This window comes from Amblyraja radiata, chromosome 17 (assembly GCF_010909765.2).
Source record: "Amblyraja radiata isolate CabotCenter1 chromosome 17, sAmbRad1.1.pri, whole genome shotgun sequence".
Classification (NCBI taxonomy): Eukaryota; Metazoa; Chordata; class Chondrichthyes; order Rajiformes; family Rajidae; genus Amblyraja; species Amblyraja radiata.
This window is the reverse complement of record NC_045972.1, coordinates 22,663,218-22,690,515: the sequence shown is the minus strand read 5'-3', so window position 1 is coordinate 22,690,515 and position 27,298 is coordinate 22,663,218. Positions and strand designations below refer to the sequence as shown.

The following is a 27,298-nucleotide window of genomic DNA, read 5'->3' as shown; positions in this document are numbered from 1 at the left end:
GATCTCCAAACGTCCTCTCTATAGGCAAGATGGGGAGAGGAAAAGGCGAATGCAAATTATGAAGATGGACTGAAGGAGATGGAAGGAGGATAATCTTTGGATATTAAATAAGAGGGAATTTTAATAACTTAAAGATTTAATGGCAAAATTATAGTCATAGAATTATATGGCAGGCACTTTGGCTCAACTGATCTATGCTGACCAAGTTGGGTAAAGGGGGTAAGTGGATGGAAGTAAATTTTCAGGTGAGACGGAGAGGCGATATTACACTGCAGTACTTCAGTATTGAGAGAGCATATCCTGGACGGCTCCTCAAAGAAAGCCATATGGATAGTGATTAGGAACAATAAGGGAGCTGTCACTTTTCTGGAGGTATTTTATAGACTCCACCTCCCACCCCCTAAAATGGTAGAGAAAAAATATGTAAGCAGATCAGAGGGATTAAAAAAAAAATGGGGTTGTAGTACTTGGGGGTTTGAATTTCCTGAATAATAACAGGGATTGCTTGTCCATTAGAATTCGGTAGAATTTTAATGACGTGTTCAAGAGAGCTTTTAGACATGGTATGTAGGCAGACCAAAGAGGGTAGGGGCATTATTGGACCTCAGGCAAATAAACCATTCCAGTGGAGAGAATTTTAGGAATCATGGCCATACCTCCATATGTTTCACAAATGTAATGGAAAAAAGGTAGAAGATGGAAATAAATGTCTTAAATTGGGGGAAGGCCAATATCATTCAAATAAGGGAGGACCTGGCTAAGGTTGACTAGGGGCATCTACTTGCAGGCAATACCTCTGCCTAGCAAGAAGCATTCAAAGGATTAGCATGGATTGGGGTATCTTGGTTGGCATGCTATATGACTCTGAAGACATTTCTGGTTAATGTGTTACAGTAGCAACATTTGATTTGGAGCCAGATTGGGATTAAGTATGGATTGCAACCAATTTAAAATGTTGTGACATTTTGCTTCAGAAACATTTGTATATTGCCAAACTGTTTCAGATGACTAATGATGCAGACATACAGACTCCCAAATCTGTGCCCGCTATGCAAACTGATCTGACTGGGATGAATCTGCTCGGTGATCATTATTTTGGAAGATGGTTTACTTGAGTGACTCAGAAACGGTTTATGGCTGAATATTGATGTAATTTCCCCATTCCCTTTTTATTGGATTTAATGCAATTTTTAAATCGCTTTCAAGGCAGATGCAAGCACTGCAGAAACAAAATAGCTTGTAAATGAAAAACCGAGGTGGTGTGAAAGTGTAATACAATATAATACAATACAATACAATTTTATTGTCATTTGAGCCTCAGTGAGGCTCAAACGAAATTCTGTTTCCACAGCCATACAAACAAAGACAATTCCTAGACATACACACAATTTAGTTCACACAAACATCCATCACAGTGAACCCACTGTGGTGGAAGGCAAAGTCTTTTCTCTCCCCTGTTCTCCATGTCTCTCCCGATGCCCAAGCCCCAGGCGGGCGATGATAAGTCCCACGGCCATTTTAGGCCGTGCCGGGCGATTTACGGCCCCGCTCCCGGTCTAAAAGTCTCGAAGTTGGAGCCCCCGGCGGGCGCTGGAATGTCCCACGGCCATGAAGCCGTGCCGGGCGATGTATGACCCCGCTCCGGGTCGTTCCAACCCTGCGACACGGGCTGGAGAAGTCGCGTTGCGGGAGCTCCGGGAAGCGGTCTCTCTCTCCCCCCGGACCCGCGAGCTCCCGATGTCCCAGTCCACCGGACCTGCGGCTGCGTTGCTGGAGCCTCCGAGCCCCAGGAGTCGATTCGCAGCAGCGAGTCACCACCGCTCTCCACGTTCCGAGGCCGGCCAGCCCCACGATGGTGATTAGTCCGCAGCTCCGCAGTCTCCCGAGCCCCCGGGTCATTCAGGTTGAAGGCCGCTCCACGGTGCTAGGCCCCAACGACAACGGAGACCCGACAGGGAAAAGGTCGGGTCTCCCAGACAGGGAAGAGATTTAAACAGTTTCCCCCCGCCCCCCCCCCCCCCCCCCCCCCCGCCCCCCACATATACACATTTAAAACCAGTATTAAAAAACACCAAACACTACATTTAACTAGACAAAAAATAAAAAAAAGACAGACTGGCTGTAGGGGCCGCTGCAACGGGTGAGTCGCGCCGTCAATGATTCTCCCAGTACCAGTTCTTAAACAAATGCAGCTTTGGTATCGTTTTTGTTAAAATACCTTCAGCAGTTATGGAGCTGCTACCTCATAGCACCAGAGACGTAGGTTCTATCCTAACCTTGGGTGTTATCCATGTGGAGTTTGCACGTTCTCCCTGTGACCACGTAGGTTTCCTCCAGGTGCTCTGGTTTCCTTCCACATCCCAAAGATGTGTGGGTTTGTGCCTTAATTGGCCTCTGTAAATTGCTCCTGAGTTGGACGTGGATGAGAAAGTGGGATAATGTAGAACTAGTGTCAATGGGTGATAGATAATGAACATGGATCCAGTGCGCCACACGGCCAGCGATCCACCCTGTACACTAACACTATCTTACGTATTAGGGGCTTTTTTACAACTTACCTAAGCCAATTAACTGACAAACCTGCACGTCCTTGTGGGGGGAAAGCAGAGAACCCAGAGAAAATCCACGTGGTCACAGGGGGAAAATTAAACTCCGTAAAGACAGCACCTGTGGTCAACATTGAACCCGGGCCTCGGGCACTGTAGGGCAGCAACTCTACCGCTGTGCCACTGGGCTGCCCTAATTGATCCTTAATCATGGCCATGAACTTGATTTGAAGATACCCAGATTTTGGTTTGATAGTTAGAAATTCAAGGGAAATATGTTGGTTGGTTATCATAACACAATTAACCAACAGGTGATGGAGTTAAGGGCGTGAATTTCCTGGCTGCATCTCTGCCTGACAAGGATAAAGTGAGCTATTAATAACCTTATTCCTCAACCCCCCCCAATAGCAGTTGATCCAATGTTGCAAGTCTAATGTATCTTGCATTACAGCACATACAGTTGGCTAGAGGGCAGATTTTGCCCAGGTTCTGACAACTGATCCATTGACTGATCTATTAAATTTGTTGTTCTGTAGTACAGAGCATTATTGCTGAGAATTGTAGGAAAGTGCAGTAAAAACCTTTCTTCAGCCTCTCCAAAATGCATGACGGCGCAGTGGTAGAGTTACTGCCTCATAGCGCAGTGACCCGGGTTCGCTCCTGACTACGGGTGCTCTCTGTATGGAGTTTGTACGTTCTCCCTGTGACTGGGTAGGTTTTCTCCGGGTGCTCCGGTTTCCTTCCACACTCCAAAGTAGTACAGGTTTGTACGTTGAATGGCTTCAGTAAAAATAATCACTGTTCCAAAATGTTCCTGCTGAGTAGGGCCGTGCCAATGCACTGGGTGTTCACTGCTCGGCACTGACTAGGTAAGCAGAAGAGCCCGTTTCAGTGCTGTATTTCTAAATTCTAAAATAAAGTCTAAATTGGATAACTTGACATTGCTAACCATTTTAACCCTACCTGACCTATCTGTCCTTGGCCTCCTCCATTGTCAGGGGGAGCCCACACACAACCTGGAGGAACAGAACCTCCTACAACCCAAAAGTATCAACATTGAATTCTGCAATTTCAAATAATGCCCTTCACCCTCCTACCTAAACTAATCCCTGCATTCCCCATTTTCCGTTCTCTCTTTCACCTCCCCTGTCCAATTCCACCCATATCCCACCCTCCAGTTTTACATTTCTTTCCTCTTATCTGATTCCCTACTGTCTACTTTTCACCTTTAACCTTTGTTACTTTATCAATCTGACAATCATACCCCTATCACCTGCCAGGCTTTGTCCTGCCCCCACCTCTCCAGCTTTCTCTCCCTATTCTTATGTCTAAAGAAGGATCCAGACCCAAAACATTGTATGTCCTCTTCCCTTCATAGAAGACCAGCTGAGTTCACAATGTCGGTAAAGAGAACTGGGGGTGTGTAAAAAGAAGGAACTGTAGATGCTGGTTTAAACCGAAGATCGACACAAAAAGCTGGAGTAACTCGGCAGGTCAAATATCCTCTCTGGAGAAAAAGAATAAGTGACGTTTCGAGTTGTGGCCCTTCTTCAGACCTGAAGAGCAGAATTGGGGATTTTATCTTCTGCGGCCTCGAGGTCAGCTGCAGGAGGTGGCCTGGGCACAAAGGATGAAGGTGGCTGGGAGAGGAGACGGATGAAGGTTCACTGGATGATCTGGATGGAGGTGATGGCTGCAACATGCCTTTGTGGCCACCTGCAGGTGGAATCTTGCAAATGGCACTAAAACCTGCCAACTCTTGCATATGGATTGAGTGGGCTGTATCTATGCATTTGTTACCTAATCTGGGGTTGTACTTATGTATGCCAATAATCTTACTGATCTGTATGCAAATAATTTCACTGTCGCTTGGTACACGTTGAAACCTGCTGAATAATGAAGGCCTGAACAGAGTGGATGTGGTGAGGATGTTTCCAGTAGTGGGAGAGTCAAGGATCAAAGGGCATAGCCTCATAATAAAAGGACGCACCTTTAGAATAGAGGTGAGAAGGAATTTCTTTAGCCAGAGGGTGATGAATCTGTGGAATTCATTGCCACAGACGGCTGTGGAGGCAGTAAATGGATTTTTTAAGGCGGAGATTGAGAGATTCTTGATTAGTGCTGGGCCTGTCCCACTTATGCGACTTGTTCGGCGATTGCCGGCACCCGTCATAGGTCGTTACAGGTCGCCGAAAATGTTCAACATGTTGAAAATCCAGCGGCAACCAGAACAAGGTACGACTCTTTGGGCGACTACGCACGACCATACAGGCTTCACCCCGCGACATGTCGCCAGGGTGTCACCTGTATGGTCGTGAGTAGTCTCCCAGTCACCCAAAGAGTCGTAGCGTCTTTCTGGTCGCCGCTGAGTTTTCAACATGTTCAACATTTTTGGCGACCTATGACGGGTGCCGGTAGTTGCCGAAAAAGTCGCGCAAGTGGGACAGGCCCATTAGAGTGTCAGGGCTTATGGGGTGAAGGCAGGAGAATGGGGTTGAGAGGGAAAGATAGATTAACCATGATTGAATGGCAGAGTAGACTTGATGGGCCGAATGGCCTACTTCTGCTCCTATGACGTGAAAAAAAACACCACTGAGCCACTTTGTGGTTTGCTCAAGATTCCTGCATCTGCTGTCTCTTGTGTCTCTGATTTGAGGTCTTGTTTGTGGTGCAAAGGTTTGCCCTCCTAAGTGTGACCGCAGATTTTTAACCCCTTCCTTTCTGCGCAGGTTCCCACTCCGGAGATCCGGGCTCACAGCTTGTACTTCGACCTTTCAGCCTACGGGGTGGAGTTTGCCTCTTGCAACAAGGAAGCACCAAGCTCGCAACCCTCTGCCTTGAGGCCCGGCTCCCACCTGAAGATCTACGGCACTTTTCGGAACCGTTACATGGCACTCGCTTGCCCAACGACTGACTCCAAGGTGGTCAAATTTCTTCGTCACACGCCAAACTCCTCGGTGAGTAGAAGTCAAAACCCTCCTCTTCACCTTTCACTGCCCTTCTGTAGGCTCCTTGAATTATCAATGCTTTGCTCAGTCCAGTAATAGCATTTACAATTTTTAATCTAAGCACAATGGTTATACAGCATCAGAGCTAAACATTAAAATATCTGCAGACTCATTTCTGATAACTGAATATCTCATAACTAACAAAACAAACAAACTATGGAATTACAAGTTAAAGATGAAAGACTGAACATATATTTAGACTTTATAGTTACGATGCAGAAACAAGCCCTTTGGCTCACTGAGTCCATGATCACCCCATGGACTAGTACTATCCTACACACGAGGGACAATTTACAATTTTACCAAAGTCAATTAACCTACATATCTGCACGTCTTTGGGATGTGGGAGAAAACTGTTCCCGGAGAAAACCCACACAATCACAGGGAGAAATTACAAACTCCGACCAGATAGCTATCTGTAGTCCGGATCGAACCTGGGTCTCTGGCGCTGTGAGGCAGCAACTCTACCGGTGCACCACCATGCTGCCCTAAACTAGCAGACAAGACACTGGACATTCAACTAACAACTTCAGCACAGGACGCAATGCTGAAAAACAGGCTTTTTAAAATCTATATAGGGCGATTAGGATGTATTAAGTATCTTTGCACCAGCAAAGGATTATTGTTCGCAGTGCTGACTAGATTATCAGTTGGAACCTTGAGTTCACAAGCTGTTCTTTGTCACTTTCAGCAGTCGTTTTCAAGCAGTTAATGTTTTTTTTAATTAATTAACCCCAGGAATTCTCTGTAAACCCCTACACCCTCACTCTGCCAACATCCCTGAGGTAGCAAGTATATGAATGGTTCCAACTTTCCTCATCAGACATGCCTCCTCAAATGCCCTCTGCAAGTCGTGTACACAATCTACTGCATTTCTTCCTTACAATCAATCCTCTCTCTTAGTAAAAGCATTTAACCTTCACAAACACTCAAACAGGCAAATTGCTTTTGAATGTGGCTCACTCTCCAGATGAATGTTTTATTAGAACTTTTTGTTAATCATAGTTGATCTGTCTAGATGAGTTGTAAGCTGAGTTGGAAGAATTAGGGCAGTAGACAAAAAAGAGCTGGAATTAGGAGATCAGGAATTTCCCTCTTCCTCCCTCCAAATTCCAACATCTTCACCCCTCCCTCCCTCCCACTTTCCAGTTTTTTGTAAATTAATTTGTTTTGAGAAATGTGGTATTTCTGGTTAGGTTAGCAACCATTGCCCATTCGTAACTACTCTTCAATTGCATGACCTCCGAGTCAGTTTAGTGTCGCTGGGTGTCAGAAGTTATGGGGAGAAGGCAGGAGAATGGGGTTAGGAAGGAGAGATAGATTGGCCATGATGGAATGGCGGAGTAGACTTGATGGGCCAAATGGTCTAATTCTACTATCACTTATGATCTTATGAACTTCATTGCCATGAGAGAAACAGTGCTGGTATTATTCAGTGGGTCAGGCAGCACCAATGGAGGGAATGGAAAGATAATATTTCAGGTCGGGACCTTTCTTCAGACTGTAGGAGTAGAGGGGTGATGGCTTTACTGGATGAAAACATACTATTTATACCATCTTGTCCATGCTGACCAAGTTGACACTCTGGACTATTTCCTTTTGATCCACATCCCTCTAAACCCTCCCTACCCATATATCTTGGTCATGTTTTTAGGTATTTTTCTTTTCACTGTCGTGAATGATTTGCGTCATTTATGTTTTCCTTTTTCTGTGATTATCTGAGTCTATGTGCCTGTGGTGCTGGTGCAAGCAACATTTTTATTGCACCAGTAAATGTTACAGCACTTGTAACATTGTACTTGTTCAAATGACTATAAACTCGACTTGCAGACACTTCTATGGTTTTGAAGAGGATTAGGTGGACTAGATAGTGAGGGTGATCTCAATGGCTGGCAAATTAAAGAAGCAGTGACCACAGGTTCAGAAGGGGCGGCACGGTGGTGCAGCGGCAGAGTTGCTGCCATATAGCATCATAAACCCGGGTTTGAACCTGACTATGGGCGCTGGCTATTACGGAGTATTACATTTTCCCCGTGACCGCGTGGGTTATTCCTGGGTGCTGCGGTTTCCTCCAACATTCCCAGGACAACAGGTTTGTAGGTCAATTGAGTTGGTAAGATTGTAAATTGTCCCTAGTGTGTAGAAGTTGTACGGAGATCGCTGATCGGCGCGGATTCGGTGGTCCGAAGGGCCCGTTTCCTCACTGTATCTCGATAACTAAAGAAGGATGGAGTTTGCTGTTTCAAACGAGTTGGCAAAAATGTACTGGATGAAAACATACTAGGAGACATTCACAGTACTTCACACTGAAGAGCAAAACTATGGAAGTTTCATACTTGCTGAAGGCAGTAAACTTCGTCATTAAGAATATGTAAGAAAAACTGAGATATCCCTTAACGGCTTTAGCATTTGTGATATCTGAGGGGACAGGTGGATACAGGGGATTGAAGTGGATGATCTGCCATGACCAAGTTGAAGCAAGGCTGAATGATCTCCCGGATCTTCCGCTTCCCTCTGCCTATTTGGGCAAAACCTCTCTTCAATGTAGGAACAAAGAACTGCAGAGATACAAAGAAACAAAGATGCTGGTTTATACCAAAGATAGACACAAGGTGCTGGAGAAACTCAATGGGTCAGGCAGCATCATTGGAGAAAAAGGAAAGTTGAGGTTTTGGGTTGGGCCATCCTTTCTCTCCAGAAATGCTGACTGACCCATTGAGTTACTCCAGCACCTTGTGTCTGTCTAGGACTGCTCTCTTTAAATTAATCTCCTCTGATAGACTTAAGAAAGAAACGATTGTCATTATCCGAGTGACAATAATCTCACCGTGTGCTCAGGCAATTCTCTTCGTTTTTCTGTGCTCTTATCCATTAAATGGGGGTAATATCCAGTCCCAGGGATTCGACCATCGACAGCTGCAGAGCCCTGGTATCAAGCTTTGCCTCTTGGACGATGTTTAGTTGCGTCAAGCTGTCTTCTGAATAATGAGTGTGCAGCAGGGGGTAATGGAAAGGGCAGATAAATAAATATTGCAGCTACACTTTAACCACCCTGGGCTTTCTGCCCAGTTTCAATTCCACCTCACTCTGTTTAGCTACTGCAGCGCAAGTGATAAATCGTAAATCGAGTTTCACTGTACCTTAATTGGTACATATGACAATAAAATACCCTTTGAACCTTTGAATCTTTGAATCCCTGACCCTTTTTCAAACTTTGAACCTTTGGTAATGAATTGATTGAGTGCTGATTTGGCATGTAGAAAGAAGCCATGGAACAGCTTGCATCCATCCATTCGCATTGATAAATCTGTTGTCCGTATAAAATTGTTGATGACGTCAGTCTGCTCATTGACTGATTTATTAATATATCATCTATAGACAAGTGCACGCCCAGTTACCTAGTGACCACTAGGTGACAACACTCTGAAATAATCTGGTTAGAAAAGGAGAAATCTCTTCATAAATTGGCCAACAAATTATGGGTGAATGAAGAGGAGAGAAGAATTAATTCATTTGTTTAATTCATCAGTTAATTCAAAAGCTCGATCTACATTGATGTTGAGTTTCTTAGAATTTAATGAGGTGTTGTTTTGCAGCCAATTTGTACGTGATGTTGTGGCTTCAGTATTGGCTTTTTCCCAGATCATTGAGGTGTCTTAGCCAACTGGGGCAGTGGTTCAGTGATACTTTATTGTCACATATATCTCGGAACAGTGAAATTCCGTTTTTTGCATACAAATCAGTAAAAATCCTACTATACTTGGGCACAGTTACACTTAAGTACAAGTGTAAGAATCATAGATTGCACTGAGGCAGTACAGAAGAGTTACTGTATTTCCGGCACCCTTTTGTGTGATTAAAGTCTGAGCTTGAGAGGCCTGAGCTATAGGGAGAGGTTGAGCACACTAGGACTAATTCCTTGGAGCACAGGAGGATGAGTGGAAATAGAAGCATAGAAAAATAGGTACAGGAGTAAAGCATTCGGCCCTTCGAGCCAGCACCACCATTTTATACGATCATGCCTGATCATTGAAAATCAGTACTGAGTTCCTGCATTTTCCCTTGATTCCTTTACCCCTAAGAGCTAAAATTAACTCTCTCTCTTGAAAGCATCCACTCAATTTGGCTCTCCTGCCTTCTATGGCAGCGAATGCCACAGATTCATAACTCTCTGGGTGAAAACATTTTTCCTCATCTAAATGGGATACCCCTTATTATTCTTAAAATGTGATCCCTGGTTCTGGAGTCCCCCCAACATGGAGAACATTTTTCCTGCATCTAGCCTGTCCAATCCTTTACGATTTATATGGTTTTATATGATCCCCTCTCATTCTTCTAAATTCCAGATGGTGATTTTATAGAGATTCCAAAATCATGAGAAAAATAGACTGGGTAAACGCACAGAGTATTTTCCCAGAGTAGAGGAATCGAGAACCAAAGGACATGCATTTATGGTGAGGTGGGGAAAGATTTAATAGGAACTTAAGGGGTAACTTTTTCACACAAAAAATGGTGGGTGTATGGAACAAGCTGCTGGAAGAGGTAGTTGAAGCAGGTACTATCGCAATGTTAAAGAAACATTTATACAGGTACATGGATAGGACAGGTTTAAAGGGATATGGGCCAAATACTGACCCCTCGGTCCTAGGCCTCCTCCATTGTCAGAGTGAGGCTAAACGCAAATTGGAGGACCAGCTTACCAAAATTGGTATGAATTTTGATTTATCTAACTTCAAATAACACCGGCATTCCCTCTCTCTCCATCCCTCCCCCACCCAAGTTGCACCAGCTTCTCATTTTCACCCAACTAACAGCTAACAATGGCCTGTTTCCTTTATCATTGTTACATTTTTGCATATCTATCATTCATTGTTCTATATTTCTCTACATTGTCTATATCTCTCGTTTCCCTTTACTATGACTTTCTGTCTGAAGAAATGCTGCCTTAGCTACTCCAGCTTTTTGTGTCTATCTTGGGCCAAACACAGACAGGTGGGACTGGTGTAGATGGAACATGTTGATCGGTGTGGACAAGGGCCAAAGGCCCTGTTTCCACGCTATATGACTCTCTGACTCTAGGTAGAAAGTTATTAATAATGTGGAGTCTTAACTTTGCCAAAAAGGGCTATGGACCCGGTGGCAGCATTGGATCAGGGCTGTAAGATCAGCCTGGTTTGGTGATGTTGTTGATGTCCTCCACTGCTCAGTGCTGCTGCAGGCCATATCCGATCCATGCCTTTGGCCACTTGGAGCAGTGGCTGATCTAATTGAGCCCCAGGCTGCTGCAAGGGCTCCAGTGGCCCACTCCACCAACATCATGACCCGGACACATCCACCCATGTATGTGACATAACTTGCCAGACTTTGATAGATTATCTTGCTTGCAGAAGTTGGGGAGGTGATTGATTATTCTTTCAATCAACTTTCTCCATCCCCACTACAATCAGTCTGAATTAGGGTCCAACTCAAAATGTTGCCTGTCCATTCCCTCCACAAATGCTGCCTGATCCACTGCGATACTCCAGCACTACATGTTTCACTCAAGATTCCCACATCTGCAGCTCCTCGTATCCCAATATATGCAAGGTGTTGTGTGATTTATTTTGTAATTGATCAAAGAGAATTGATAGTGACTTTCAATTTCCTGCCAATAGGGGATATTAAAGATAGAGTTGTTTGCAATATGGCTAGGATTTTCCTGAATTTAATCAATATAAACCACTTGGTTGTTACATAATAGAAACATAGAAAATAGGTGCAGGAGTAGGCCATTCGGCCCTTCGAGCCTGCACCGCCATTCAATATGATCATGGCTGATCATCCAACTCAGTATCCTGTACCTGCCTTCTCTCCATACCCCCTGATCCCTTTAGCCACAAGGGCCACATCTAACTCCCTCTTAAATATAGCCAATGAACTGGCCTCAACTACCTTCTGTGGCAGAGAATTCCAGAGATTCACCACTCTGTGTGAAAAATGTTTTCCTCATCTCGGTCCTAAAAGATTTCCGCCTTATCCTTAAACTGTGACTCCTTGTTCTGGATTTCCCCAACATCGGGAAGTCTTCCTGCATCTAGCCTGTCCAACCCCTTAAGAATTTTGTACGTTTCTATAAGATCCCCCCTGACATCCCAGGAATCAGTCTGGTGAACCTTCTCTGTACTCCCTCTATGGCAAGAATGTCTTTCCTCAGATTAGGAGACCAAAACTTTACGCAATACTCCAGGTGTGGTCTCACCAAGACCCTGTACAACTGCAGTAGAACCTCCCTGCTCCTATACTCAAATCCTTTTGCTATGCATATTCATAATATGAATACAGAAGACTTGTTATCCTAAGCAAAAGTTTTCTGGGGCCTTTTTACTGCTTACAGTATGCTTCAATGAATTCAATTAAATTTCCATAATTCCGTAAGAGAGCTGGCCCCATTTTTCAATATACAATGGCAACATTCAGCTTTGCTATTGATGCTTGTTAACTTTTGATTCTTTTTCTGTCAGCTCCTGATCTATCATGTGAGACAAGCTGTGTAAATTTGCTGATAATTCCTAAAAACAAAACCCATGCCACTTTCTCACATGGCAGATCACGGGTGGACAGGAAAGTTATCGAAAGCCAACGAGCGTCATGGGAGAAGCTGAGTGTTGCCATTGACGTGTGAGAAATGGGGTCAAGCCACAGTTACCGTAATCGGAACTGGGCTGTATTCCCCACGATAACTCCACAGAACCACGAGCTACTGAGTTGGTTCTTCTCCAACCACCACCCCAGGAAGGACAGGTCGGTGTATGACCTCTGGTCACTTGGGGTGGTGCAGTGGTAGAGTTGCTGCCACATGGCGCCAGAGACCTGGGTTCGATCCTGACTATGGATGCTGTCTGTACAGAGCTTGTACGTTCTCCCCATGACCAGGTGGATTTTCCCCGGGTGCTTCGGTTTCTTCCCACATTCCAAAGCCATGCTGGTTTGTAGGTTAATTTGCTTCTGTATACTGTCCCTAGTGTGTAGGATAGTGCTAGCGTACAGAGTGATTGATAGTCGGTCCGGACTCGGTGGGCCGAAGGCCCTGTTTCCGAAGGGCTGTATCTCTAAAGTAAAGTCTAAATTCTCAGGCCTTAGACTTGCCCAGATGTTCTTTTGACAAAACGATTTGTCAACAATATAGTCTAGTTTTGAAATAAAGCATGGAAACAGACCCTTTGGCCCACCGAGTCCACGCCAACCAATGATTCTCTTACACTAGTACTATCCTACACACTAGGGACCATTTACAGAAGCCATGTAACCTACAAATCTGCACATCTTTGGAATATGGCAGGAAACCTGAGCACCTGGAGAAAACCCACATGGTCACAGGGAGAACGTACAAATTCTGCACAGACTGCACACATAGGCACGATCGAACCCATGAATCTTGATCCCTGCACAATTCCTTTAACCCGTATCTCTCTCACCTTGAAGCTATGTCCTTGATATTTTCACCCTGTGGGGGGAGGGAGTTCTGATTGACTAACCTATTTAAAATTTAAATCTTTTGCATTCTTAATACTTTGTTTGACTGACGTTTCAAAAAAGAGATTTCAATAATTTACAAATTGGAATTGTCACTGTTCCATTTTTGTTTCTCAAAATGGAAAACATTGCATAGTAATCTAACCCAGAAGCATGTCACCTTGATGTACTAACATGTCCCAATGTTAATAGCCCTGAGCTTGACATGCAATGAAGTATAGACAAAGATTAAGTACCTTGTTCCAAAGAAGTTAGTGTCATGAATTGTACAATTTGGACAGAGACTTGTATTAACATGGTGCCCTTCACTCCCCCTTTGAAATATTGCAATGTAGTTTATAGCTGGTGAAATATGTGGTCGGTGTGACAATTTATGAAATACAGCACTTGAACTGTGCACAGCAGTCTCTCTGAATCTGCAAATCAAATAGTCAGTTTGTTAATCAAAAGCAGCGATGGAAATGGGTTTTAGGAACTAGAGGTACTCTAAGGTCCATGAGGCTGAGGTTGGGAAGCAAGGGGGTGGGGGGGTGGTTTTATGTGCGGTCATACCCATGTAAGAGTACAAGAATGCATAACTTGTTTATTGTGTATTAATAACATAGTTTATTGTGTATTATATATCATAGCTGCTTTCTTGCATCTCTCTCTCAGACAGACGAAAGCAATGACCATAGAGTGGAATAGGTGACATTTCGAGTCAAGACCCTTCTTCAGACTGACAATCAAGAGAAAGGGAAATGGGAGATATAGACATATCTTCCATTCATTTGTCCTTAGTACCGTGTATATCTCTTGTTCCTCTTTCCCCTGATTCAGTCTGAAGAATGGTCTTGACCCGAAATGTCATCTATTCCACTATGATTGTTGCTTTTGTCCAACTGTTCGCTCGCCCTTGGATTAACTAGCGCAGGATAAAGCTGTGAATTCACGCCATTCCCCTCCCATTCCCAATCTGACCTTTCCGTCCTGGGCCTCCTCCATTGTCAGTGAGGCCCAGTGCAAATTGGAGAAACAGCACCTCATATTTTGCTTGGGTAGCTTACACCCCAGCGGTATGAACACTGACTTCTGTAGCTTCAATAGCCCTTGCTTTCCCTCTCTCTCCATCCCTTCCCCTTCCCAGTTCTCCCTCCAGTCTTACTGTCTCCGACTGCATTCTATCTCTGACCCACTCATCCCCGACATCAGTATGAAAAAGGGTCTCGACCCGAAACGTCACCCATTCCTTCTCTCCAGAGATGCTGCCTGTTCCGTTGAGTTATTCCAGCATTTTACATAGATACATAGAAAATAGGTGCAGGAGTAAGCCATTCGGCCCTTCGAGCCATTCAATGTGATCATGGCTGATCATCCACAATCAGTACCCCATTCCTGCCTTCTCTCCATATCCCTTGATTCCACTAGCCCTAAGAGCTCTATCTAACTCTCTTTTGAATGCATCCAATGAGTCGGCCTCCACTGCCTTCTGAGAACCTACAGCTGGAATTCCATTTTAGTTGTAAAATTGCTTAGTGTAATTCTGGTTTATTTTTTCAATCTTTTGCAGCTCTTATGGTGTGCCTTTAGAGCCTAAGAATTAACCAGATGTCTTCAGTAGATGCATGGACACAAGCAAGTGTTTTGAGCATGCCTAATACATCGTTGTGCCATATAGGTGTTCAGCACAAACACTCCCCTTTATCAAAACTGATCATGCATGCAGTAAACTGTGAGCAGCTTTAAATAGTTAGTGACCATTAAAGCACGCAACAATCCTTAACCTCCATCCAGCTGTGCTGAAGTGACCATGACATTAAAAGTAACACAGGATCTTTACTCTATCTTGACATGTGCATCTTGACCTATTCCTCTGAGACATGCCAAGTTCTGAGCTGAAGGCCATCCAGAAGAAGGGGTCTCAACCCAAACCTCAACCCTCCACAGATGTTGCCTGACCCATTAAGGTCCCTCATCAGTCTGAAGAAGGGTTTCGGCCCGAAATGTTACCTATCTCCTTCGCTCCATAGATGCTGCTGCACCCGCTGAGTTTCTCCAGCATTTTTGTGTATCTAAGGTCCCTCATCAGTTTGTTTCTTTTGCTCCAGTTTGCTCCAGATTCCAGAGTCTGCAGTCTCTTGTGTCTCCTGAAAGTATTCTTCAACGGTTCTCCAACTGAGGTTGGAGTGTCTTGACCTAGTTCCCAATGGATGGATGCCTGCGAATAAATTGTTTTCAGAAAAAATTAAATAGAATGTTAACAGTTCAGCCAGCACTGGGAGTTTCCAGGCTCCAGACCGAAGCTGGAAATAGTTTTCATTCTCTATTGCAATAACTTATTTGTTTCTGAGTTTTTATTGAAAAATCTCTCGGCAAAATCTGCTTCAGAACCCTGCAATGTTTTACAGTTTAAAACTTGGCCAAAAGATCATGAAAACTTGGACTAATGGTGATCAATTCCAGCATTGCAAGAAGATAACCAGCTGCTCGGCAAGTCAAACAAAACTGGTTACATGGAATTGTGTGGAAGCTAAAACATATAAGTAGATCGTTTAGTTTGCAACTTAACTGATAAACAGCATTCCCTCCCCCTACGTTTCATTCATCCTTCATGTATTTATTTTCCCCATCCCCCAATTTTAGTGTATTGTCCAAGGAGCAAATATGTTAAATACTTTATCACTAGGAAGATCTCGGTGCTACCTTTTAAATATTCAATGGATATTTTTAAGGCAGAGATAGCTAGCTTCTTGATTAATAAGGGTGTCAGGGGTTATGGGGGGGGGGGGGGGGGGGGGGGCAGGAGAAGGAAAGACAGATCTGCCATGACTTGATGGGCCGAATGGCCCAATTCATCTTCTCATCACTTTTGAATTTATGAACTTAAATCTTAACACTTGCCCTGTTTCCTAGCGACATAAATAACTCCACAATGAATGGCATGGCAAGGAAACAATATAATATATAAGAGCAGATACAATTATGGCTTTTAAAAGACATTTGGACATATAAGCCTAGGAAGGGCTTAGAGAACTATGCATCAAATGAGACTAGCCCAATATGCCAACATGGTCGGCATGGACAAGCTGCATAGATATGATTTTAAGCAGGTCTGATCTCTGCTTAACATTGGGCTTTTTGATCAAGCATTTTAGCATTGAAGGGTGGAAGTTCATTTGGAGATTGAAGTCAGGACATGATCCAATATTTTCTCAATGTAATTCTATCAAATTTAGAAAATTAATCTCCTGTAAATCTCATGAAAATGGTGGATTTAAAATTTATATCTTGATTCCATAAAATAATTAATCTTTTGTAGTGGCTTTGTAAGATTTTGACGTTTGCCACAGTTGGTTATTATTAATCTGGCAATTGATTGCAGAAAGCCATTGAACAGTCAGAATAAAAATCAGTTTTTAAAAAGCTATTGGGTTGGATGAGCATTGTTCAATGGTGACTGATAAGAAAGCGTTGTCTCATCAATCACCAAGTTCCCAGTTTGGTTTCCAAGTTTAATTAAGGAGTGAGAGTTGGAATAAAATATCCATTGTGTGGATAGTTGTGACAAACAGTAATATTTCACCTTTTATATACCACATTTTATTTTCAGTTAAGGTGTTCTATGAATATTGCTGATTAAGGATTGTTAAAGCTACAAGGAGAATTTAACACGCATGACAAAGAGGACATCCAAAACCTTGATCAATTGATTTCGAGAAGGGAGTTTACCGTGGGACTTTTTAATTTAGAATCAACTAGATTTTACTTTAGAGATACAGTCCAGAAACAGGACCTTTGGTCCACTGAGTCCGTGATGACCAGCCATCACATTGTACACAAACACTATCCTACACACTGGGAACAACTTATAATTTTACCGAAGTCAACTATGCTATCAAGCTTGTACGTCTTTGAGTGTGGGAGGAAACTGGACACCCAGAGAAAACCCACATGGTCACAGGGAAAATGTACAAACTCCGTACAGACAACACCCAGGATTGAACCTGAGTCTCAGGAGCTGTTAGGCAGTAACTCTACAGCTGTGCCACTGTGCTGCCCAAAATTAAATTTAAACTAAAACAAATTAAAAAATAAAGCTGGTATCAATAACGGTAATTATGAATCTACTAGATTTGTCAATTAATATGATCATGGCTCAATCTTTATCCCAATACCATAGTCCTGCTATCTCTGCACATTCCTTTTATCCAGAAATGTATCCATCTCTCATATAGTAAATTACTTTGCCTCCTTCATGTTCTGAGAACACCAAAGATTTAGTATCTTAAATACTTTGTCTTGAGATTGAGATCTTGTTCTAGACCTGCCTGATATCCTCCCCACACCCACTCTGTTCAGCCCTGTCAGAATTTTGTACGGTTCGGTGAGATCTCTTCTGAACACTATGCTTGCTCAACTAATGTCTCCCAATTTGACAATTCTTTCATGGCAAGAACTAATCAGGTAAATGTGGCAAGTTTACCTTTCCTTAGATCAAGAGACCAAACAGCACATAACCGTCATCTTCATCAACTGGACAGTGGTGGAGAGAGTCAAAACCTTTATTCCTGGGTTTACATATATCTGAAGAACTGTCCTGGACCCAGCACATTGATTCAACCATAAAGAAAGCCCATCGACGATTCTACTTCCTCAGAAGATTGAGGAGATTTGATATGTTTACGAATACACTCTTGAACTTGTACAGTAGAGGAGCATATTGACTGGTTGCATCACCGCCTGGTTCAATAACTAAAATACCCAAGAATGTCATTTTTCTGTTTTGGGACATATTACAATAAAAACGCTTGACTCTCTTGACCTTCCCGTTGGAGCATGAGCCTAATTAGTGCATGTTAATGAGATGCCCACCTGACCCAGCGAAACTCCGCAATCACGTAAATCACAGCAGACATAGGTTTGTCTGATTTGGGGTGAACAGTGGGAGTTAAGCTGGCAAGCAGCCAAATTGACAAAATATTGATCAATGTTAGATTTTGTGCGACATCTATCAGGAGGTGTTTTTTTAACTTTAAGGCCTCTAGGGGCTAACATACATTTGCTTCATCTCATGCCAATTGATGTCAAACTTGCTTTGTTCCAGAACGTAAAAATAGATGTCCCTTTCCACGTCACCTTGAAGTCAATTTAGTTACAAGGACAGAGCTGTGAGATGTGAGTTTAGTCAGAGCCACTGACACATACCTTGGTTCCCCTAACTCGAGGTTTTGACAAGATAACATCCCTTCATGGCACTGACCTTTGTGCCTCTTTATGTTGGTCTAAGTGCACCTAAAGTGAATGGAAAATACTGACAGCTCTGTCTTTGTGTGCAATTGCAGGGGGAGGAAATAACCAGCCACTTGGTTTATGTTGCAAACATTTGTTTGCTTTTCAATTCTCATTGCTATTTTTTTTCTCGGCTTGATAGCAATGATTCATGAAGCCCTGAAGGTTGGATATAATTATGCAGAATCTGCAATTACAGATATTCCTTGCTGTGGTGTTGATGTGAGGAGTGGAGCTGTTCCCTCAGCAGTGAATTTCCTGATTGATGTTTTGATGAAACATGGCTTCAGCCAGCATTGATGATCATGTGCACCAACACAACCAAGTATCATTCTCGTTAACCAAAACCTGTTATCTAATCCTGAAAGTACCTCTAGAAAAAAAAATGCAGCCTTTAATCATGCAACCTTTTATTATAAGGTAAAGACCTGCGTTATAGAGAATGGCTTGAAAGGATTAGGTTGTTTTAGGATGCATTTTAGAATTGTTTTTGAAGTCTAATCATGCTTGTAATTTAACGTGATAACCAATATCTACAACAATATGCCAATGGTCCAAATATTTAAGATAAGGCAAAACTGGGAATTAATCAGATCTTAATAACTGGTGAACTCAATTGCCCATTTTCTGACAACAAGACTACCCAATAGAAATAGATGCTGCTGCACCCGCTGAGTTTCTCCAGCTTTTTTGTGTACCTTCGATTTTCCAGCATCTGCAGTTCCTTCTTAAATACCCAATAGAAATGTCTTGGTATGTATAGTTGAGGTGAAAGGCCTTGATGTTGACTGGTGCACACCAGTGAGTGACAGGAGAGATCGATTCTATGTTTCTATGATTAGTGACCATTTGGCCTGATTTAATTAGCAGAGCCACAAAGACCTACCTGTTCTAATACCACCTTTTGTGAACCACTCTGGCTGCCGTAGTTCTGGAGGCGTCAGAAGGAGGATCACTTATCACGCGATACCATTTTGATAACATTTGTAAAACTGTCTAATAAAAACATGAAGGGGTGGCACAATGGTAGAGCTGCTGCCTTACAGTGCCACAGACTTGTTTACACTCCTGACGGTGGAGTTTGTACGTTCTTCCTGTGACTGTGTGGGTTTTCTCTGGTTTCCTGCCTCACTCCAAAGACAGACAGCTTTGTAGTTTAATTGGCTTCAGACAAATTGTAAATTGTCCCGAGTGTATAGGATAGTGCTAGTGTACGAGGATCGATGGTCGGCCTGAACTCAGTGGGTCAAAGGTAACTCGACGGGACAGGCAGCATCTCTGGATAATGTGGTTTGGTAACACAGGGCTGCCAACTCTCACGCTTTGAGCGTGAGACTCACGCCCTCAAGCAAACTCTCACGCCCTCACGCTGATCAGAAATTTCTCACGCTCAGTGGTGAGAAATTTTGTGATCAACGAAAATGTCAAAACTCTGATAAACTGCATGGTCCGCGGGTGTTGGAGAGCCGGGGCTGCGGGAGGGATGGGAGCAGAACCAGCAGCGGGAACAGATGCGGGGAGCGGGGACTTGCGAGTGTTTGCGGCGCTGTCGAGTGTTTGCGGGGCTGACGCTGCAGTTCCGGCCATGGAGCACTCCGGACAGTGAAAGGGTCACGGGCCGCGGAGCCGTTGGAAGCGTTGTGCCGCTGCCGCTGCCGCGAGAGTCTCTTTGCCGAAGGGACAGACTCTCAAAGGGAGGTGGAGAAAGAGAGAGGGGAAGGAGACAGTGGGGAGAGAGAGAGAGGGGGTTGAGAGGGGAGAGACAGAGGGGGCGTGAATGGAGAGAGAGAAGAGGGAGAGGGGGAGAGAGAGTTAGGAGAGAGAGAGAAAGCGGGGAGAGTGAGGTGGGAGAGGGGTGGAAGAGAGAGAAAGAAGAGGGGTGAGAGGGAAGAATGAGGGAAGAGAGAGGGGGTGGAGAGGGAGGAGAGGGTAGGAGAGAATGGGAGAGAGAGGGGGAAGAGAGAGGGTGGTAAAAGGGAGAGGGGGAAAGAGAGAGAGATGGGGGGGGCAAAGAGAAAGAGGAGAAAGAGAGAGGAGAGAGCCAGGCGAGAGTGAGGTGGGGGGGGGAGAAATGGGGGAGAGAGGGAGAGAGAGATGAGAGAGAGAGGGGAGAGAGTGTAGAGAGGGAGAGATAGAGAGGGAGGGAGAAAGAGAGAGAGGGAGGGGGAGAGAGGGGGAGAGAGAGAAAAGGGGGAGAGAGAGAGAAGAAAGAGAAGGGGAGAGAGTTAGGGGAAAGAGGGGGGAAAGAGCATTAGGGGAAAGAGAGGGGAGAGAGAGTTTGGAGAAAGAGAAGGGAGAGAGGGAGAGGGGGGAGAGAGAGGAGACGAGAGAGAGGGGGAGAGTGAGGTGGGAGGAAGAGAGAGGGAAGAGAGAGGGGAGAGATAGATGAAGAGAGAGAGGGGGGGAGAGAGGGGAAGAGAGGAGAGAGGGGGAGAGAGAAGAGAGGGAAGGGGAGAGAGGAGAGAGAGAGGGGAGGGGAGAGAGAGAGGGGAGGGGAAAGAGAGGGGAGAGAGCGGAAGAGAGGGAGAGAGAGAGAGGGGAGAGAGAGGTGGGAGGGAGAGAGAGGGGAGAGAAAGAGAGGTGGGGAGAGAGAGAGGGGGAGAGAGAGGGGAGAGAGAGGGAGGGAGAGGGGGATAGAGAGGCAGGGCTGCCAACTCCCATGCATTGAGCATGAGAATCACGCATTTCACCAAATTCTCACGCTGATCACAAATTTCTCTCGCTCTATTGTGAGAAATTCTGTGATCAACGAAAATTTCAAAACTCATATCAACTGCATGGGTCTCGGGTGTTGGAAGCGGAAGCAGCGGCGGGGTCAGATGCGGACGGGGAGCGGGGCTGGAGAGTGTTTGCCGGGCTGGCGAGTCGCTCACTGCAGCTCCGGACATGGAGCAGCCTCAGTGCAAGAGTCCCAGGCCGTCGGAGGCGTCGAAGCGTTGCACCGCTGCCGTGAGAGTCTCTGTGCCGAATTCGCCCAGGTGACCGGCATGGATCAGGCTGCGGCTCGGTGCATCCTGGAGGACAACCAGTGGTTGCTGGAAGTAAGTACCAAGCACTGGGTAGATACGGTGGAAGATAGTGAACAGGAAAGAGGTACTGATTTTAGATGAATAGCCATGATCATATTGAATGGCAGTGCTGGCTCGAAGGGCCGATAGTCTATTCCTGCACCTATTTTCTATGTTTCTATGCTTGAGTATATGGCAATAAAACTCGATCACTTGATTTTGAAGCATTCATGCATGGTGGAGGTATAATGTAGTCATAGAGTGATACAGTGTGAAAACAGGCCCTTCGGTGCAACTTGTCCACACCCGCCAACATGTCGCAGCTACGCCACTTGCTTTTGGTCCATACCTCCAAACCTGTCCTATCCATGTATCAGTCTAACTTTTTCTTAAATGTTGGGATGGTCCCTGCCTCAACTACCTCCTCTGGCAGCTTGTTCCATTCACCCATCACCCTTAGTGTGGATAAAGTTACCCCTTAAAAAGTTACCTCTTAAAAATACTTAATACTAAAACCATTGAAATCATACTTCTACAGTGCACTAAAACATGATTTTAATACATCAAATTTCAAAAATTTCCTACCCTGGGAGGGGGGACACCCTTCTTCCACACCCTCTCCCCACTCGGTTGCTCCACTCCCTCACCGGGTACCCCCAAGGCCTGTGATCAGTGACCGCACAGCCTCCCCCCTTTCAAAAACGCTCCAATCCAATTTAAAGCATATATATTGCATTCAAGTGTAAGTTAAAAGACTCGCTACAGTATGCACCATATTGCATAATTTCACGCTGAAAAATGCAAATGTTCCGTACCAATGGGAGGGGGACATCCTCCTCCCCCCCAATGTTGGCAGCCCTGTAACATTTCTGGTTGGGACTCTTCTTCAGACTCGAAGTTACCTATCCATGTTAGCAGAGATGCTGCCTGACCTGCTGAATTACTCCAACACTTTGTGCCTTTCCTTGTCAACCAGCATCTGCAGTTCGTTGCTTCTATATTTGTAAAATGGTCCTGTTTTCTGAGCAGATAACATTTGTAACAATATAGAACATTGAATAGTGCAGCACAGGCCACCATCTGTGGTGACCACAATGCCAGTCTGAACTAAACCCAGCATACGATATGATACGATAAACTTTATTCATCCCCAGAGGGAAATTGGTCAGCTGAGAGTCACAACACACAAGGTACACAAAGTTTAAAAAGTGAAACCAAAAAGAAATAGACAAGCAACTGTTGTGCACAATGCCTTCACCAGAACAAATGAACAAATAAACAAACAAACACAGATTTATCCGTTGGGCAAAGGATTCTAAACTAGAGTGCCCACCCCCACACTGGGTCCTCCTTTGTTCTCCCACCATCCCTCACTGCAGTCCCCCCACGCCGGGTCCTCCATTGCTCTTCACGGTGGTCCCCCCACGCCGGGTTCCCATTGCCTTCCCTTCCCCCCTCACGCTCATCAACCGCGAAGCCCCGACGCCGCCGAGGCCCCCCTTGTTGCGGCCGGGGCTCCTGCCGCCACTGAGTCTCCCACTGCCACCGCCGAGGCTCCTTCAGCCCAGACACGTCTCACTGCCCGGCTGCACTACAGTCCTCTGGGAGGCCTGTGGGGCGAGTCGGGCCTACTGGGGCGCATTCTGGTCTTCGGTCGTCGTTCTGGTCTTCGGCAGCACGGTTGTTCGGCGGGTGGATCGGGCCTGCGTGGCTCCCTGAGACACTCCCATCACGCACGCGGCTCCCTGGGACACTCCCGCTGCACGCATAACATTAAATCTTTCCCCCCCTTATCTTAAACCTACGCCCTCTGGTTCTCGATTTCCCTACTCTTGGCAAGGGACTCTGTGCATCTACCCGATCTATTCCTCTCATTATTCTGTACACCTCTCAGATCCGTGCGTCTTTGGGGCGAGCATCTGAGGGAAACCCTTGTGGTCGCAGAGAGCACCAGATTCCAGGATGGAAAGAAGGTTGAGAAAGCTCTGAAGCATTAGCTCTGCCAAGTGTGTCATTGTGCTACCGGGCCTTCTCTACATCGAAGGAGAAGATGCTGAGATCCATCTCACTGCAGATTTTTATTTTTCTTGCAGATAATGAAGAATATATTTCATCAGTCCTTCAATGCATACAAAACAGGCATAGAGCCTCGGGTGAACGACCTGACAATTCACCTTCTACAGTGCAGCCGAAGGCTATTTGAAATCCTGTTGTCACACAGGAGGATCACGGCAGCTTACATTGAAGGAGATAACGTTGCAGTCACCATAGAAGGTGAAGCAGCCAGAGTCTTAAACTTTGACACAGGTAATCGTGCAATGAAGGGGAAACTGTTTATTTTATAAAAGAATATTTCATTTTGGCTTGTTGGTTATTCTCAACCAAGCAAGGGGATGGAAGAAACAATGAACTGCAGATGCTGGTTTATACCAAAGATAGACACAAAACGCTGGAGTAACTCAGTGAGTGAGGCAGCATCTGGAGAAAAAGGATGGGTGACGTTTTGGGTTGGGACCCTTCTTCAGGGTTTGGTTTGGGACCCTTCTCGACCCGAAACGTCACTTATCCATGTTCTGCAGACATGCTGTCTGACCTGCAGCATCAACATTGACATCCAATTTTACGTAACCTCTAACTAACCTCCCCACATGCCCTCTTCACCCACTTTCTCCCCCTTCCCCTCCTCTGTGCCCACCTGGATTCCCACCTATTTCTACCGCCGCAGCACCTCCAGCTACTTTCCTCCCTCTGCTGTCATAACTCACAACTCTTCAATTCTGTCTCACACCTCTTGTTTTAATCTCTGGCCTTTGTTCCAACCATTTGCCTACCTGCCCCCTTTGCTGGTGTCCACCTATTACCTGCCACACTTTGCCCTGCCCTCCCCTCTTCCAGCTTTCCCCCCGACATCCCCCCCCCCCCCCAACGCTCTACGATCTGTCTGAAAAAGGACCCAGAACGTCACCTAGCCAATTTCTTGCGAGATGCTGCCTAGCTGAATTACTCCAGCACTTTGTGAATTAACCAGCATCTGCAGTTCTTTGTTTCTAGGTATTGGGGTAAATGGGTTCTGGATTATGTCCATGCTGTTTGCTGCTTGAATAAATAACTTGTTTGCACATATAATGCATATTCTTGACACTGAGGTTGATCATGGGGAACAAGGACATGGCAGACCAATTGAATAACTACTTTGGTTCTGTCTTAACTAAGGAAGACATAAATAATCTGCCAGAAATAGCAGGGGACCGCGGGTCAAATGAGATGGAGGAACTGAGTGAAATCCAGGTTAGCCGGGAAGTGGTGTTAGGTAAATTGAATGGATTAAAGGCCGATAAATGCCTAGGGCCAGATAGGCTGCATCCCAGAGTACTTCAGGAAGTAGCCCCAGAAATAGTGGATGCATTAGTGATAATTTTTCAAAACTCTTTAGATTCTGGAGTAGTTCCTGAAGATTGGAGGGTAGCTAATGTAACCCCACTTTTTAAAAAGGGAGGGAGAGAGATAACGGGGTATTACAGACCAGTTAGTCTAACATCGGTAGTGGGGAAACTGCTAGAGTCAGTTATTAAAGATGGGATAGCAGCACATTTGGAAAGTGGTGAAATCATTGGACAGCATGGATTTATGAAAGGTAAATCATGTCTGACGAATCTTATAGAATTTTTCGAGGATGTAACTAGTAGAGTGGATAAGGGAGAACCAGTGGATGTGTTATATCTGGACTTTCAGAAGGCTTTCGACAAGGTCCCACATAAGAGATTAGTATACAAACTTAAAGCACACGGTATTGGGGGTTCAGTATTGATGTGGATAGAGAACTGGCTGGCAAACAGGAAGCAAAGAGTAGGAGTAAACGGGTCCTTTTCAGATTGGCAGGCAGTGACTAGTGGGGTACCGCAAGGCTCAGTGCTGGGACTCCAGATATTTACAATATATATTAATGATTTGGACAAGGGAATTGAATGCAACCTCTCCAAGTTTGCGGATGATACGAAGCTGGGGGGCAGTGTTAGCTGTGAGGAGGATGCTAGGAGGCTGCAAGGTGACTTGGATAGGCTGGGTGAGTGGGCAAATGCATAGCAGATGCAGTATAACGCGGATAAATGTGATGTTATCCACTTTGGTAGCTAAAACAGGAAAGTAAACTATTACCTAAATGGTGGCCAATTAGGAAAAGGGGAGATGCAACGAGACCTGGGTGTCATGGTACACCAGTCATTGAAAGTAGGCATGCAGCAGGCAGTGAAGAAAGCAAATGGTATGTTGGCATTCATAGCAAAAGGATTTGAGTATAGGAGCAGGGAGATTCTACTGCAGTTGTACAGGGTCTTGGGCATTGCATACAGTTTTGGTCTCCAAATCTGAGGAAAGACATTCTTGCCATAGAGGGAGTACAGAGAAGGTTCACCAGACTGATTCCTGTGATGTCAGGTCTTTCATATGAAGAAAGACTGGATAGACTCGGCTTGTACTCGCTAGAATTTAGAAGTTTGAGGGGGGGATCTTATAGAAACTTACAAAATTCTTAAGGGGTTGGACAGGCTAGATGCAGGAAGATTGTTCCCGATGTTGGGGAAGTCCAGGACAAGGGGTCACAGTTTAAGGATAAAGGGGAAATCCTTTAGGACCGAGATGAGAAAAACATTTTTCACACAGAGAGTGTGGTGAATCTCTGGAACTCTCTGCCACAGAAGGTAGTTGAGGCCAGTTCATTGGCTATATTTAAGAGGGAGTTAAATGTGGCCCTTGTGGCTAAAGGGATCAGGGGGTATGGAGAGAAGGCAGGTACAGGATACTGAGTTGGATGATCAGCCATTACCATATTGAATGGCGTTGCAGGCTCGAAGGGCCGAATGGCCTACTCCTGCACCTATTTTCTATGTTTCTATAACGCGACAGTAGTACAGTGCACCTCTGAGGATCAGTAGTATATCAAAAATCTGTTGGATGTTATTTTCCTGTTCTAGGTTGTGGAGTCAACCTTGGTCTGAACGGCTTGGAGACCTTGGAGGAATTTATTTACAAGGTAGCGACGGCGGTTGATCAAAATGACGTATTTGAAGCTCTCTCTGGGAAAATCCGACACTCCAAGCAGATGGCGGAGGACTTCCGGCGAAATGGCTTGACTCTGACCATGTTTCAGTGAGACGACACGGGATGGTGTGTCTGAGGTCTGACCTGTGGACGGCTGTGAATAATGCGTTGTGAACTCTGCCCTGCGTGGCTCATGAGTGATAGATAACGTCTCTACTCTAACCATTGGAGTCTAGTGGACTGGAGTGCATAGGCACAATAACATTCAGAGATGTAACCTTAGATGATAAAGCTAAAGTGAGTAGCTTCAGGGAAGCCTGAAGACCTGTTCATGCCTGCGCTGTCACATTAGGCCATCGGTCAAAGTGGTTTAACTGCTCTTAATAAGACATTCTATCACCGTTTATATTACAATTCTAGTTGCCAATATAATGGAGGATCTCAAGACAAAGGTTAAATGGGTGATGAAACTTTCTGTCGGACTGTGAAATGTGGATCTGCAATGCTCATCAACTCGATCAATCAATCATTGACTATTCAGCAGCAACCACAAACTCTTGTGATAGTCCACGCACTGTTTTACTAACCCTGGATCCCAAAGGTTATTCATAAACGTTCTTGGTTGAAAACCTCTGTTGCGTACCTTAAAAGCAAACAAATTAATTGAATTGCGTATATCACAAATGTAAACAGTATGGTGGTCAGATTTGAGACATGGGTTACACAATTTAATGGTATGGACATTGGTCTTTAGGTACTCTGGTGCAGTGACAGTCTTTACCACGTCACAATGATTTATGGATTTGCATCTAAATGGCTACTACACCAGGTATTGGGATGAATGGATTCTGGATGATGTTTACGATGTTCACCAGCTGAATAAAGAAATTGTTTGCAGATATAACGCATTTTCTTGACA

General features: G+C 44.8%; 1 protein-coding gene across 1 annotated transcript in view; it reads left to right on the top strand.

Moving 5' to 3' along the window:
• LOC116982582 overlaps positions 1 to 27,000 on the top strand; it is a 68,250-nt gene extending 41,250 nt beyond the window's left edge. Inside the window, exons 3-5 of the mRNA XM_033035853.1 lie at positions 5,276 to 5,503; positions 23,436 to 23,649; positions 26,313 to 27,000. Coding sequence (XP_032891744.1) covers positions 5,276 to 5,503; positions 23,436 to 23,649; positions 26,313 to 26,491 — 621 coding nt within the window. The 3' untranslated portion in view covers positions 26,492 to 27,000. The remainder of the gene's footprint in view (positions 1 to 5,275; positions 5,504 to 23,435; positions 23,650 to 26,312) is intronic.
• Positions 27,001 to 27,298: the final 298 nt, after the last annotated feature.